The sequence below is a fragment of the Stegastes partitus genome, unplaced genomic scaffold (assembly GCF_000690725.1).
Source record: "Stegastes partitus isolate 25-593 unplaced genomic scaffold, Stegastes_partitus-1.0.2 Scaffold208, whole genome shotgun sequence".
Lineage (NCBI taxonomy): Eukaryota > Metazoa > Chordata > Actinopteri > Pomacentridae > Stegastes > Stegastes partitus.
Window position 1 is genome coordinate 367,424 of NW_007577939.1, and position 14,512 is coordinate 381,935.

Sequence of the window (14,512 nt, forward strand, 5' to 3'; positions counted from 1 at the left end):
TTGAAGTTTCTTCATTAGGTAACTGGTTGTGGTGTAATGTTTGTCTACACATGTTGAACTTAGATTTAAGGTGAACAGATGAACGTTAACGCAGCCTTCTAGGTTAAAACTTAGCCACACGTTATTCTGTACTATAATAATAAGAAAAACACCTTTTTGAGGAAAGAAGGGATTTAAGATGGTGAGTCAAAGCAGATAGATTTTCAGTTTTAGTCTTCACCCTGTGTAGAAAACCTTTGACCTGGACAACCTTGAGAGACCTTTAAGTATCTTGCTACTACTGATACAGTATCTTCAAGAATGAATTACAATCAATCATAAAAGGAATTATATGAATATATTTTGCAATAACTATCTCTTTGAATACATGATACTTTAGGACAAACTCCAATGTTATCTACGTGACCTCATGCATCCAGCAGAGGAGATGAACTGGGGTTGGGCAGCAGAGGATGGTAGTGCCAAAAGGGCAAAGTGCAGAATATCAGCGGAGTAAAGGACAGAGCACAGATCACAAGAACTGGGACACAAACTTACTTAAACATTCTTCAGCAGCTCTCGCTCAGTGGGAATCATCGAGGAAAACTGTGCCTCTCATCCTGTGGACCGCTGACTGAGCCCCAGGCTAAAAGTCTGTGAGTACAAATCTGACACAGTGTTTATGAAGGATGTCACATCCACCTGACACATCTGTGTCTGACATCTGTATGATTTAGGATTTAAATTCTCTAGTTTCTGCTGTCTGCACTTTTCTGAGTTTTAAACTATAACAAAGATACAGATTGACACAAACCTAGTGACAGCTGTAACCAACTCTGACAGGTCTTTGATAAATATCACTTTGGTCTGTAAATGTAGGAAACTAAAGCAAGTAGGAACCAGTAAAATAAACGTTCTATTGTTGTACAACAATGATGAGGCTTTAAACTTAAAGTAAATTTACCTTAATGAACAATATACGCTGATTTTACAGTAATTCCTCCCTCTGACAAACAATAAACAACTGAGCTACAAAAAATACTACTGAATAATTTGAGACGTGAACGTGTTTGTTTTGTTCAACAAACTTTATGATATGTTTATCAGCCAATCTTTAGTGTAGCTGAACATGACTGATATGTTCACTGACAGCCTCAAATGTAAGTCTTCAGCTCCAACTTCATTACAGCAACACCATCTGTTCAGCACATCATTGTTTCACTGTCTAATTTTGATCATCTTGACAAAATACATTTTCAGCTTGTAATATAACATAAAGTGCGGCTTTCATTTCTCTGATCACTCATCAACATTGGGAAGGAAATTTCAAAGAAAGAGATGCCATAAACTAATATAATAATCAACGCCATATTTTTCAATTTTTCTGAAAGTCCCTAAGACTAAGCACCATAGTGTATATAAACCTTATAGGACAGATATGAGTAAGTAAATTCAACAGCTCTTCCATGTCAGAATCCATTAAACCAACAGTGAGACATTTAGCAATAACAGAACCTACGTCATCTCTTGACTAAGTTGGATTTTCCTGCTCGTTCATGTGAATGGAAGTAAGTCATGATGCAAACTGTTTCAAAACAACTCTTTAGAAGCATTTGTGTGATATTTCAGGGCAAATGAGATGGATTCAATACTACTGAAAGCCGTGAAAAATCTATTCTAAACTTTGTTTACAGTGCATTTTGTTGGAATTATTCCTAACTTCTCTTGAAGTCAAGTGATTCATTGTGATTTCAAATCCATTTTGCTCTGGAGTTTATCAGCAAGTAAGAGGAAATTCACATACATCTGTACAGGCTGCAAAGAGGACAAGCTAGTACATGTTTTCTTAAACATGATCAAGAATGATCCCTGTTGCATAAAGTAATCAGTTCAAAACATGTTTTTCCTCCATCTCTCTCTCACCTGCAGCAACATAATGTATAATCTGTATGTCTGCACAGCTTATCTGCTATATTGACAGTTTTCCTGAGGAGTGATCAAACAGCGTAGCTTAGAACATGAGGTTTCTCAGGGTCTTTGACCCACCGTGGAGGTCTAACACACCCTCTCAGTCTTCTGTGCATCTTATCTATAGTGTGTAAACCTCTGAGGACAGCTAGCTATGTAATGTGTTTACATTGTTTAGCTTGAACGACAATGACTGGGGACAGCTCTCTTGCTATAGAAAGCGCTGCAGGTAACCATCGTTCAAACCTCTAACCTACCGGTGCATGTTTCTATATGCAGTTTGTGCACTGTCTCAGTTAGTGATTTACATGAGTTCCCTGGCACTGAGGCTCAGCAAGAATATTAATTCTTTCAGACATGAGGTACCTTGCCAGCTACTGGCCAGTGACCTAATCTAATCTCTCAAGTTCTAGTTCAACTTCCTCTCTAGATTGTCAAACTTTAACAAAAGGTAAATCTATTGGAGTTACATTGTAATTGGAGACTGTTGTGCTGTTGAAACACCTGATCTGATGTTATTCATTGGGGTGTTTCTGTACACAGAGACCAGTGCACCAGCATATCTGTGTTCTAAGTGGTTTAAAACTGGCTTCCTTAGAATATAGCAAATTAGGAGCCACCTATGGATCTAGATTGCTGTGTGTAATATCAGAGGGTGCACCAAGTTCTTTGATTTCTTTTACATTTCTAAAGAACAGGCTATATGGAGCGAATACAACAATTAATCAGCCATGATGTTTATCCTCAGAGAAGCAACAGCATTTGTATGACTAACCCATAACTTTGACATGTAGGACCATCTTCTGAAGTCCCAGTTGCTGGTCCTAATAGTTGTGGCGTCTCCCAGTGGTAACCATGACAACTACAGAGCGACCTAGCGGCCTCCACCATCGAAACATCAAGTCCTGTCAGTCAGATGACAGTTCCAGCCTCGGTATGGTCAGAAAGATTGTTTTCTACTGTGTTTGTTTGGTTTTTTTTAAGTGATTACATATTTGATACATAATTTGCACTGTTGTTAAGGTGACTGATTAGGCTTCATACTTTTTATGTTTGTATGTAGGTAGGTGGTAGATGTAGGAGACTGCAATTCTTGGTGTTATTCAAATCTTTTAAGCCAATCTTATAAAAAAGTTAAGATTTTTCTCAAGCTGCTACCTGACTTATGTTGCACAATATGTGCAAAATGTGGGATATTGATTTATCTCCTAATTCATCTCCCTAAACTCAGTGTGTTTAAATTTAAAGTACAATACGTTAAGTACATTTTATGATTTGGTAAACAATTTGAGCAACATCTGCTCTTCTCTCTGCAGATGGAGACCATGCTAATGTGCAAGAAGAAGATCTGAGGCAATGGAAAAACTATGCACAGGTAATTGCTTCTCTTTTTTCTTATTCATTTGAAAGCAAAATAATCTTATAAGTGTTTCTTAACAGGAAACATTGGAGGATGATTGTAACAAAGTGTTTTGCAAAGCACAGGCATAAGCCAATACACATTATTCAAGTGGAAACAGTGATGTACATTCTCACATTTTAAACTTATATGGTACCTACATGCACGGAGACTTTTGAGAGAACTCTGAAGTTCAGAAAAATAACATGTTTTCCCTGAATGCCTCGCTTTAGAGGGTGAAGGAGAGAGTACTGGAGCAGGTCCAGGGTCAACTCGGTGAAATCATAGACAGAGCTCTTATTGATTCCGTCCAGCCGCCCAACCACAGCCAGCCACCAGTTAATGGAAAGAAAACAAAACAACACTCGTCGGGGTAACAATTTTATTATTTCATGTTCGTCTGGTAGATGTATTTATCCTTTCAATCACTGCATTAAAAATATGTTGTTTCTCTGTGTGGTTTCGTTTAGCTATCAGAGAAAGGAGGATGGCAAAGTATTTGTGGCCAGGGCATCGCTGTTGGAGTAAGTATAAAAGATGGGGGTCAGTTTCCTATTTTGAAAGAGAAAATAGAGCACCATGCATGAAAGTATATTTTTCATCACTCAGTTAATTGACCAATCTACAAAAAGTCATAAAATAAATAATAATAATAAATAAAAACCAACAGCCATCACCATGAAAAACAAATCTGACTGACTGACAATTGACTGACTGAATGATTATTAGATATGTTGTATAAAATATATGTTATATTGATTTAAAAAAAAAAAAAAAGTGAGCTTTTACAATATTGAATTTCCCGTCTGGGATAAATAAAGTATTTTTCATTTCATTTTCATTTCATTCATTTCAAAATAGTGAGAGATATTTATTGTAACTTTCTAACTTTCTTTTTTTTGTCCGAACAATAGTAAAATATTATATATATAATTAATTTTGCAAAAAATAAAGAAAAGCAGCAAAAGGTTGACTTTTTAAAAAAAAAAAATTGCTTAAACATAGTTTAATTATCTGAATATTTTCAAATTGATTTTCTGTGAATAAATCATTTGATTTATTGACAAATTAGTTCAACCCACTTCAATACATATTCCGTTCCTTGCCTTCTTTAAATGATTGATAGATTTACCAAATATATTTGGTCTAAAATACAACAGTTTAGTAAAAGATACCAGTTTGAATATAAGAAAAACTGCAAACAACCTCTTAGATTATTCTGGGGAGGGAAAGTTATGGATAAGGTGTACTGTAGTATCCAATACAGCGTACTATGCAATGTTAATCATCCAGATAATCCCACTGACATGTTTATGTGTATTGTAATGCTGTAAACCCATAACATATTCAGCACAACAGCTGCACATGAATACAGCATGCATCTATTTTAATGACTTTGTTTTGTTTTCCTCTCTGTGTGTGTTTCTTCATTTTTATGCAGCGACCTGTTTGAGATCAACCACATCCGAACCATCTACCACATGTTCATAGCTGTACTCATCATCTTCTTTTTAAGCACACTGACTGTTGACTACATCGATCAGGGCAGGTCTGTATGTTATGTGCAACAAAGAACTCAGTTGCTCCAAAGTCTTTAAAAACTTCTTATTCACTTCTTATCATCTGTTCCTCCTCATTATGCCTCTCTCCCTCCTTCCCTCTCCGTTCATCTGGCAGCAGAAAGATAGCGCAATCAATCCCATTGAGTATTTCTGCTGTGTCTTTGGGCAGCTCAGTAATGATTAGGTTGGCAGTTGCAAATGCTTCTCATTTGAACAAGCGCCAGTGGGCAACTCCAGTGTGTGCGAAATACTTGATAAATTCACCCTCGGTTAACATTGATTTTAATATGGGTAAATTGATGAAATAAAAAATAATGTTGCCGCATTTGCACATAGCCATGCTGAATTCAACAAATCCTTTGACAAGCTGCGGCGAGTGGGTATTTTAAATCTATTATTATTATCACCAGGGGTGTCTTTTTTTCAAATGAGAGAAAGTAATAAGAAAAAATACTCAATGCATGTAGCTGTTTCTGCCATTAAAGCCAGTCATGCTTTCATATAATTAAAACGGTTATTCAACAGACCACAGTATCAAACATTTACATTTACTGAAAAAACATTTTAAGGTATCTTCCTCATAAAATAAATTGTTGTAATTGATTATAATTTTTTTATGCAGGTTGGTCTTGGAGTTCGACCTGTTATTCTTTGCCTTTGGGAAGCTGGGAACGGTCACCTGGGCCTGGATTATTATGTTTGTTTACACCCTGTGCGTTCCCTACTACACTCTGGTGCTTTGGGGTTCTTTGTACCACAACTTCCCTTCCAAGTTGGGCCTGTCTCTAGGGACAGGGTTGCTCCTCTCTGCCATTCAGACCTGCGTGCTTGGACTGTTCCCAGTTTATGTGGTCATCCACTACCAGCTACCTCCTGCCTCACGCTTCATTGTGATACTGGAGCAGGTGAGTGTATCAGAAATAAGTCCTTTTTACCATGTGGGTGGACAGGTAGCTCTTCATTTGGGATCTCATATAAACCATAAGTCAGTTGTTTCTTCAGTATTTGCAGCTATCTCGCAGGACATTTAAAAGATTTTTATGGGGTTTAAAGTTTGTTTAAAGTTCAAACAGCATCCCATCTCTTTTTATCACTTCTGCAGTTTAGATCAACTTGTTTTTGTTGCAATATAAGTTGCTGCCTTGCATTAAAAATCAAGAATAAAACCTCAGCATAAAAATTTTCATTGGTAATGACCTGTGCTAGACACACTTTGTACTGTTAATAAAACAATATGCATTGGTAATCCAAATTGCAAAAGCGTCCATTGCCGGCAGCTGGAACATTGTGATAGGGAAGGCCTGCTGGCCAGAGATGGAGGCCTTCCAACTGGAAAGTACCAAAAAACATTCAGATCTCAGCGAAGCCAGCATTTCCACATCACAGACCGATACCATAATACGTCCTCATCCTCTGTATTACACTCTCCAAAAGCCGCCTTAGTACTAAGATCATTTTAGCTCCGTTTGATGGAGTGAGATAATCCCAGGGCTTAGATGCTTTTGGGAGACCTGGGCCTGATCTTCATCTGACCTGGGCCCAATCAGTCTATTTGTAATTTGGTTTCTGTTCATCCCACATATAAACATCTCTTGTGCGGAGTATGATGCATAAATGAATGCCTTACATTTGTTAAATAGCCCTAAAAGAGTAAGTGATTCCCTGCGGCTGTATTATGTGGCTCCTTGCTTTAGGCAGATTGATTATGCATCATGTCTGAACTGCAGTTTAAGACAAGTTAAAATGATAAACCACTTTTCCCAACTGTGCTGCTGTCTGTCCTGTCATGCTGTATACTCCCCCTTTTGTTGTACTCCTTATTAAATAAAGAAGACATCAGCATACAAATGAGTGATGAGTCAATAATCACAAAAAAATATTTAGACTGTGAGGATGTGCTTCATGTCAGACGCTTTGTCAGATGATGCAGTAAAGACATACAATGTAGAAACTGCAAATACTGACAGGCTGTCTCACTTCACATAATGACTGTATTACATTTTCTCAGATTCGATTCCTGATGAAAACCTACTCATTCATAAGAGAAACGACTCCTGTTATTATGAAGAATACACCAAAGGAAGGTACTGTATTGCACTGATGTCAAGTGTATTTACTCCCCAGGCGCGATCATTACTCACAGTGACATTCTGAGACACCCAAGAAAAATTATTGAAACGGAACTTAGCAGGTTTACATATCTAATGATTCATGCTGAAGTAAAAACAAACAATAAGCGCATCTACATACAATAAATAACCTTCAGTGTGCAGCCCTGTGAGATGCTAATGTAAAAGTCTGTTAGTGGGAGAAAGTTAAGAAACATGTAGGTAAGACTTGTGTACTGAACGTGAATACATCCTCACTGCAGTGAACACCTCAGGAAAAAAACTCTACAGTCCTGTGGAAAAACTGACAAAAAATAGCATCATATAAGTGCCCAGTCTGGTTTGAATGTGGTTTTAAAAAAAATGAAAATCAGATTATTGTTTAACACAGAAGGTCTTTTAAATGTAATTTTTACAGAATAGAGCTGTTTTACAAGTTTTAAATGTCATCAGCCAGAATGAAGCACAGAAAACAATTCAGGAAAAGAAATTGGAGGGTTTAATTTAGACAATTTGCTGTAATGGCTTAACGATTTCATGATAAACTCACAGTCGTTTAATTTTAAAGACAGTCGTTTGTTAGCAGCTCCCTGCATTGAGGCACAGTAAAGCTTCAGAAACTGCAAATGGAAAAGTTAAATGGCTGATATTATGCCCTGTTTGAAGCAAGAAAAATGAAACTAAAAGCAGGAGTGTGAACCACAGACCTTAAAACTGCTGTTTGTAACCAAACTCTTTTTCAAAATTGTACAAGGAACATGTGACTGATTAAAACCCCCAAACTGGACCTCATATAGTGATGGTCACACTTACTGAATTCCTTTTGCTTTTCAGGAGAAAGTCCAAGGTTCCCAACATTTTCTAGCTATTTGTACTTCCTCTTCTGTCCAACGCTCATCTACAGAGAATCATATCCTCGGTAAGACTTATTACCTCCTCGCCTGGATTTCACAAACTCCTGCTCTCTGGCTCTGATAATTAGTGACCTGATCGTTGTCCAGTACAAATGTCACGGGACTAATTGGGTGTCATGTTACCCTTGTGCCACAGTTTCACAATATGCTGGAATTCAAAATGAAATAGTAGTAATTTGGATTCTTTACAACTTGAAAATGCTCTGAGTCCAGCTCAACAAATCAAAGTAGTCATTACCCTGAAAAACAACTTCTTCTATTTTTTTTTTGATGGAAGATGTAGTTAAAGTTCAAGTCATGTTCAAGTTTGTCGGGGAAGAGATGCAATGTGGAATCCCTAATTTAGGATGAAAAGACTCACACAAATTCATTCAACATGACTTCAGGAGACATACCTGAAGAGTAAGGAACATATTATGTCTAATGTAACTTTTTTTTCCCTTCACAGAAATAGCCACATACGATGGAAATATGTTGGTATTACTGTTCTCATGGTGAGAGGAAACTCTTTATACATACATATATATATATATCATTTAATTATCTTTTGTTCGCAATATGTACCATAATCTACTAAGATGACCTTTATAAGGGTTGCTGACCTACAAATGTAGAAGTTCCACTCCTATATAGTGTGATAATATGAATCAATCCTGAACTACAGGTGTTTAATCGCATTAATCTTATCTTGCATCACATCGCTGTCTTCACATTTGCAGTGCTGATTCTCAAATATATTCTCCATTTTATTTCCTCTTTTCAAGAATGTCCTTGTAACGTTTTCTCTTTTTTTTTGTATTTCTATGCTCAATTTGTAGCTGTTTGGATGCCTTTTTTACGGCTACTTTATCCTGGTGCGTCTTTGTATTCCCGTCTTCAGACCCGAGACCAACCAGACTTTTAGTAAACGAAAAATGGTTCTGGCCGTGTTCCACTCTGTCCTTCCAGGTACTTTCTACCTTCCAACAAGCACCAGTTGCACACACGATCAGTGGTTCCACCCACAATGAAACAACAAGTTCATGTCTGATTTTGCTTGTGACATCTGTTATCTCTCATTGGTATGAGTCAGTACTGGTTAATGTATTACTTGCTGTTGAATGGAGGATGGGAGTCTCCTGTGTTTTTAGGTCAATGATAAGATTAAAGATGCTTTCATGCTATCAGATGCAGGTAATAAAAGACTGGTACTTTTATTACACTCTTTAAGTAAAGAGCTTATCAAATAAGTGCAGACATTACAGCATCAGTATCAAGTTGCAATTCTTCTGAGGAAGCTGGGAGCGATGCCCAAAATGAACTTGTGCCTCATGATCTTCTCCTCTCTCTTTCACTGTTTCAGGTATAATGCTCCTTCTGCTGTGTTTCTTTGCCTTCCTGCACTGCTGGCTCAACCTCTTCGGGGAGCTGCTGCGTTTTGCTGACAGGATGTTCTACAAGGTGTGTGTGCGGTTGATTTTCTGTACCATCACCTCTCCTGTGATCGCATTATTTTAAAAAATGCTTACATGCCAGGAGGGGAAAAATCTGATTATGACAAGGGAAAAATTGCAGCAGGGTGGCCTGGCAGTCCCCAAACAGTTTAACTTTTTCATCATCATATTCTGGGCTGCAAGGTGGCGCAGTTGGTAGCACTGTTGCCTCGCAGCAAGAAGGTTGCCGGTTCGCGTCCCGGTGGGGGCACCGGAATCTTTCTGCGTGGAGTTTGCATGTTCTCCCCGTGCAGCGTGGGTTCTCTCCGGGTTCTCTGGCTTCCTCCCACACAGTCCAAAAACATGTTGAGGTTAATTGGTGATTCTAAATTGTCCATAGGTGTGAATGTGAGTGTGCTTGGTTGTCTGTCTCTAAGTGTAACCCTGTGATAGACTGGTGACCTGTCCAGGGTGTCCCCTGCCTTCGGTCTGAAAATACATGCTTTCCCTTATTGTTGGCCCACTTGCACTTTGTTCTCATGTGGCTCTCTCAGAATCGTTAGGTTTGAGTAAATTTAAACTGGCAGATGGATTTAGGTGTAAAAAATATTATGGCACAAGGAAATTTTTACTTGTGTATTGTTTGATGTTAATGTGTAAACCAAAATTTGATGTTCACTGTATGGAGCATTTTAAAAAAAAAATTTTAAAAACACTATTTCATTAAACCAGTACAATCAGCAGCACCATAGAAAAGGTCATCTTTTTTGAAGCTCTCTTTTGTTGAGTATTTTTTCCGTCAGGATGTGGCTGCACATTTTAGTTTCATTTTCCGATGTGCTCTAGATCTTTGATACACATGATGCCTTTGTACTGAGGATCCCATTTGGTTGAACTTAAACAAATAACTACTTAGGACTTGATGTCCAAACCAGTTTGTTTCTCCAGTAGTTGGAACCACTGCTCAGAACTACCATACCCTCAACTCCAAGACTAACCTTCAAAGCATTGAGCTCATTGAGTTTTGAGAACATAATTGAATGTTCTATGCACAGATGCTTTCAGAAAAATCATACTGGCTTGCCTTGCACTAGTATAACCTAAAAGCAACTTCAAAATAAAATTGTTCTTAGCAATATGAATGATTTAACTGCAGCCATCCAAGTGTTATTCAGACTTTAAAACTGGTGCGATCCTTTCTTTAAGTTTTTAGTTTGATCCATACAAATTACTTTGAATATCCTCTGTTTGTTTTCCAGGACTGGTGGAACTCTACGTCTTTTGCCAACTACTATCGTACCTGGAACGTAGTGGTTCACGACTGGCTGTATTACTATGGATACAAAGACATCCTCTGGGTGAGCAGAGTTCCAAAAAGGCAGATTAAAACTAGTTAACAAAATGACAATAACAACTAAAACTAATGTCAGATCACACTGTGTTTCCAAAGCAGCATGGTCACATGATGAAGTGTGTATGGTAGTTTAACACTAAACCAGCCTGACCCCTGAACTTTAAGCCAACCCCTCTCTGTCTTCTTTCTCTGATCCCTGCAGCTGTCAAAAAGGAAATTCCGAACAGCTGCCATGCTCTCCGTTTTCATCGTCTCTGCTGTCGTCCATGAGTACGCTTTAGGCATGGGATTTGGCTTCTTCTATCCCGTCATGTTCATTCTCTTTGCAGTCTTTGGAGGTGAGGGATCTGCTCAATATTCAGGAAATAATCTCTACCGTGGCATAAACAGCAATTATTGTGATCTTGTGCTCTGACCCAGCTGCGGAAAAAAAAATGTAATAACTTAAAGGCCTTTCAGAAAAAGGGAAAATATATAAATATATTTGCTGCCTACATTATTACCTCTTTTAGTTAAAACTCTGTGCCTAACTTGCCTGTCCATAATTGCTTTCTAAAAATATGTAAATGTCCTGTTTTACATTTTGGACTGTGCCTTGGAGCCTTCAAAGTTTAAATCTGTAATTATTTGCTTTCACATGCTGTCAGAAACTCTTTTTAGAGGACTCTCATTATATTTAAAGAAAGCACACTTGTGCATTGTGTCCTTTTTCTCTGGGACTCGAAAGGTCTGACAATGTTTTGGTTTTATATCTTCTCACTGTTTGTCCTCGTCCCTCTCTGGACCGTCTGGCATCTCAGCCTTAGCACAAATAAATATTACTAGACTGCAGATTAAATAAAAATAACTGTCACTAACTACATCCCCTCATGTAATTCCCTTTTAGTGGTGTTCAACTTTACCTTGAATGACAAGCGACAGAGTCCCGTGTTCAACATCATTATGTGGATGTGTCTCCTCCTCGGTCAAGGTGTCCAGGTGTGTCTGTACTGCCAGGAGTGGTACGCCCAGATACACTGCCCACGGATGGGGGTATGTACTCCACCCACATGGTTCCTGCAAATAGTGGAACATGTTGTTTCTGCTCCAAGATATGTATCTTCCTAACACTAAAATAAACAATTGCTTTGGATCATATAATATAGAACCACGCAGAAGAAATCTTCAACAAAAGGCTTATTTTTGGAAAACTTGCACTTCTTCCAGAGTTTCTTAACCAGCTTCAGCACAATCTAATAGTACAATCATTCAGCCCTTCAAAAAGCTTGACAGAAGTCACACATCCCTGTGTTTTACAGCAACAGAAAAGTGGGTCGGATAGTTCAGTTCAGTTTTATTTAACAGTACCTTTCTTGGCTACAACCAGGACGAAAGCAATTTGAAATAAATTCAATAAAAGCTGAAGGACAGAGCGATTAATGATTCTTTTTAAATATTATTTATACTGTGAGATTCTACTTCTGAGGTTTAAAACCATAAATAAGCTTGGTGAAGAGTGGTAAAGCTATTGTGCAAGACAAGAAAAAAAAAATCAAAAAGCTAACCTTTGTATAGACAGTGACAGCTACATAAACTTTGAAACAGTTGCTTGTTTGTAGCACTTTGACCAACAGAGGGACACCTAATATTACATCACTTACACCAATTTCAGATGGAAAATAGGCCAGCAGGTGAATAAACTTTAGCTACAGCTGACGACAGATGATCTCAAGTATACACACTACATGAGTGCATCATGTGACTACTCGTTGCGTACGTTGATGCTGGACGTCACACAGACGTCAGTATTCAAATTAAAGAAACAGTCACAAATAGCCGCTTACTCTTCTTTATTATCCTGGCTTTGTCATCTGCTCTCATCCTGTCATTCATTGCTACTACACATGACTCTATTTGTGCAGACATACATATAGTTTTGCTCTTAGACGTACCAACCCAACCATAAGAGTGTGTAGTAGAGTCACATGCAATGCATAGAGGATGTGTGTAAAACTCTGACATGTATAGGAGCCCTAGTAGCGCAACCGGATGAGACTGCGACCCATTAACAGGGGATGCAGCGGTTGTGGGATTGACTCTCGACCATGGCCGTTTGCTGGAGGTCTTTGTCCACCGCCCCCCCCTTCCTGTCTCTCTCCACTGCTCTGATAAATAAAGGCAAAAGCCTAAAGGAAAAATAATTTTAAAACTCTGACATGTATTTAACCCTTGAAAAGCCTCCTTCCAGCAGTGAGGCTTTGATGAACTGGTAGATGTAAAGGATTTACATGACAGATGGGCACACATGTACTTAACATACTTGCTCCACTATGAACCACTGCATCTCTGTGTATCCCCAGAGGAGGCTTCCTCTAAAGCCTGCAGCATCATTCACACACACAATGGCTTAACACAGATAACTGCTGTCTAAAAATAGAATTCCTGCCTGCAAAACAAGATTATTACATGATAATAACTGGATGTTAAATAACACTGATAAAAATGTGTAACAGGATTGCAGATAGTGTTACTAGAAGTGCAAGTATAAGGGCTGCATGCTAAATTTGACTAAATCTTCTACTCTTTCTTGTCAGGATAGTCTGTGGGAGCTGCTGTGGCCTCGATCTTGGGCCTGCAGCTACAAGAGATGAAGCTGCTTTTCCTCCTGGGCTGGATGAATTAATGATGCACGTTTGAAATTCAAGGTGGAGCTCTGAACTGATTGAACATCGGAGAGAGCAATGAGGGACAGCGGCTTGAAAAGGCTTGTAAATAAGATTTCTGTGTACAGAAGTTTTATCATGGTCAAGATGTGATCATCACTTTTATTCAGTTGTGATGTTGTCCATATGTCACTGAATTATTTCAGGTTTTTATTTACACTAGTGTTATTATTTAGTTGTTAATATTTCTGGCTTTGTGAAACTTTTTTTCTCTGTGTAACAGAGTTTTTATCATGTGATAGAATATCATACATTAATTATTAAGTGCAGCGTTTCGTGAAATTACGTTATTTTCACCATTCTGTTTGCGTACAGATCAAGCAATCATGATACAACATGCTGTTTTCGGGAGCTTTAGACGAGCCAGGGGTTTTCACCCACAGATGGAGCAAATCCAGCTGTTTCCTCATTTCAATTGTTTTTTATTTCTATGCAAAACTAGGTTGGTCATGTCCATAATAATATACAGGGCGAAAATATGTACCGTATGTAAGCTATAGAAGATCTTAATTTATAACCCTAAACTCTCTAAATGTAATAATTGTAATTGTTAAATATATTTAAATGTAATACAAAGCCTCGATGGCCTCAGACCAAAGACCAATTTTATTGTAGATAAGATGTTTAATTGCATTTTTATTTCTAACGTATTTATATTAAACCCAGCCATGGCTATAACCTGAAATGAGAGCATTAGCGTCTTAAAGATTTGTATGTAAGATTGACAGGTCAAATGAGGGACAACTTTAAATCAAGCCTGACATGCTGGGTGAGTTGCATGTTTAATTCTGCCTCGGTTGACATGTAGCTGGCAGGGATTGGTCAGTATAGTAGGTATGTTGCACCAATCAACTACAGGCTGTACGGTGTCTTATCAGTAGGCCACAAAGCCTCTGTGTCTGCCTGCAATGTCATACAGGAAGGAGAGGATTAAGGCTGGTACAGTGTTTGCATTAGTGATGTAATGCTCTGTAAACTGATATACTGTAATGCCATGGGAGCTCAGAGAGGCAGTTTTTGAGGCAGCATCAGAACAGGAATTGCATACATTTTTTCTCTACATTTGATGCAGTAAATAAAATCCATCTGTTTCTTGTATTTTCATTTGACGTGT

At 38.1% G+C, this 14,512-nt stretch overlaps 1 protein-coding gene across 1 annotated transcript; it reads left to right on the forward strand.

Moving 5' to 3' along the window:
* Positions 1–547: 547 nt before the first annotated feature.
* On the forward strand, positions 548–14,496 carry soat2 (sterol O-acyltransferase 2). The gene is made up of 16 exons (XM_008280738.1): positions 548–635; positions 2,742–2,881; positions 3,264–3,322; positions 3,580–3,719; positions 3,817–3,870; positions 4,788–4,895; positions 5,531–5,813; positions 6,917–6,992; positions 7,851–7,935; positions 8,379–8,424; positions 8,749–8,878; positions 9,273–9,370; positions 10,602–10,700; positions 10,899–11,034; positions 11,583–11,728; positions 13,270–14,496. Exons 2-16 carry the CDS (start codon positions 2,803–2,805, stop codon positions 13,324–13,326), a joined length of 1,596 nt encoding a protein of 531 aa, XP_008278960.1. The 5' UTR covers positions 548–635; positions 2,742–2,802; the 3' UTR covers positions 13,327–14,496.
* Positions 14,497–14,512: the final 16 nt, after the last annotated feature.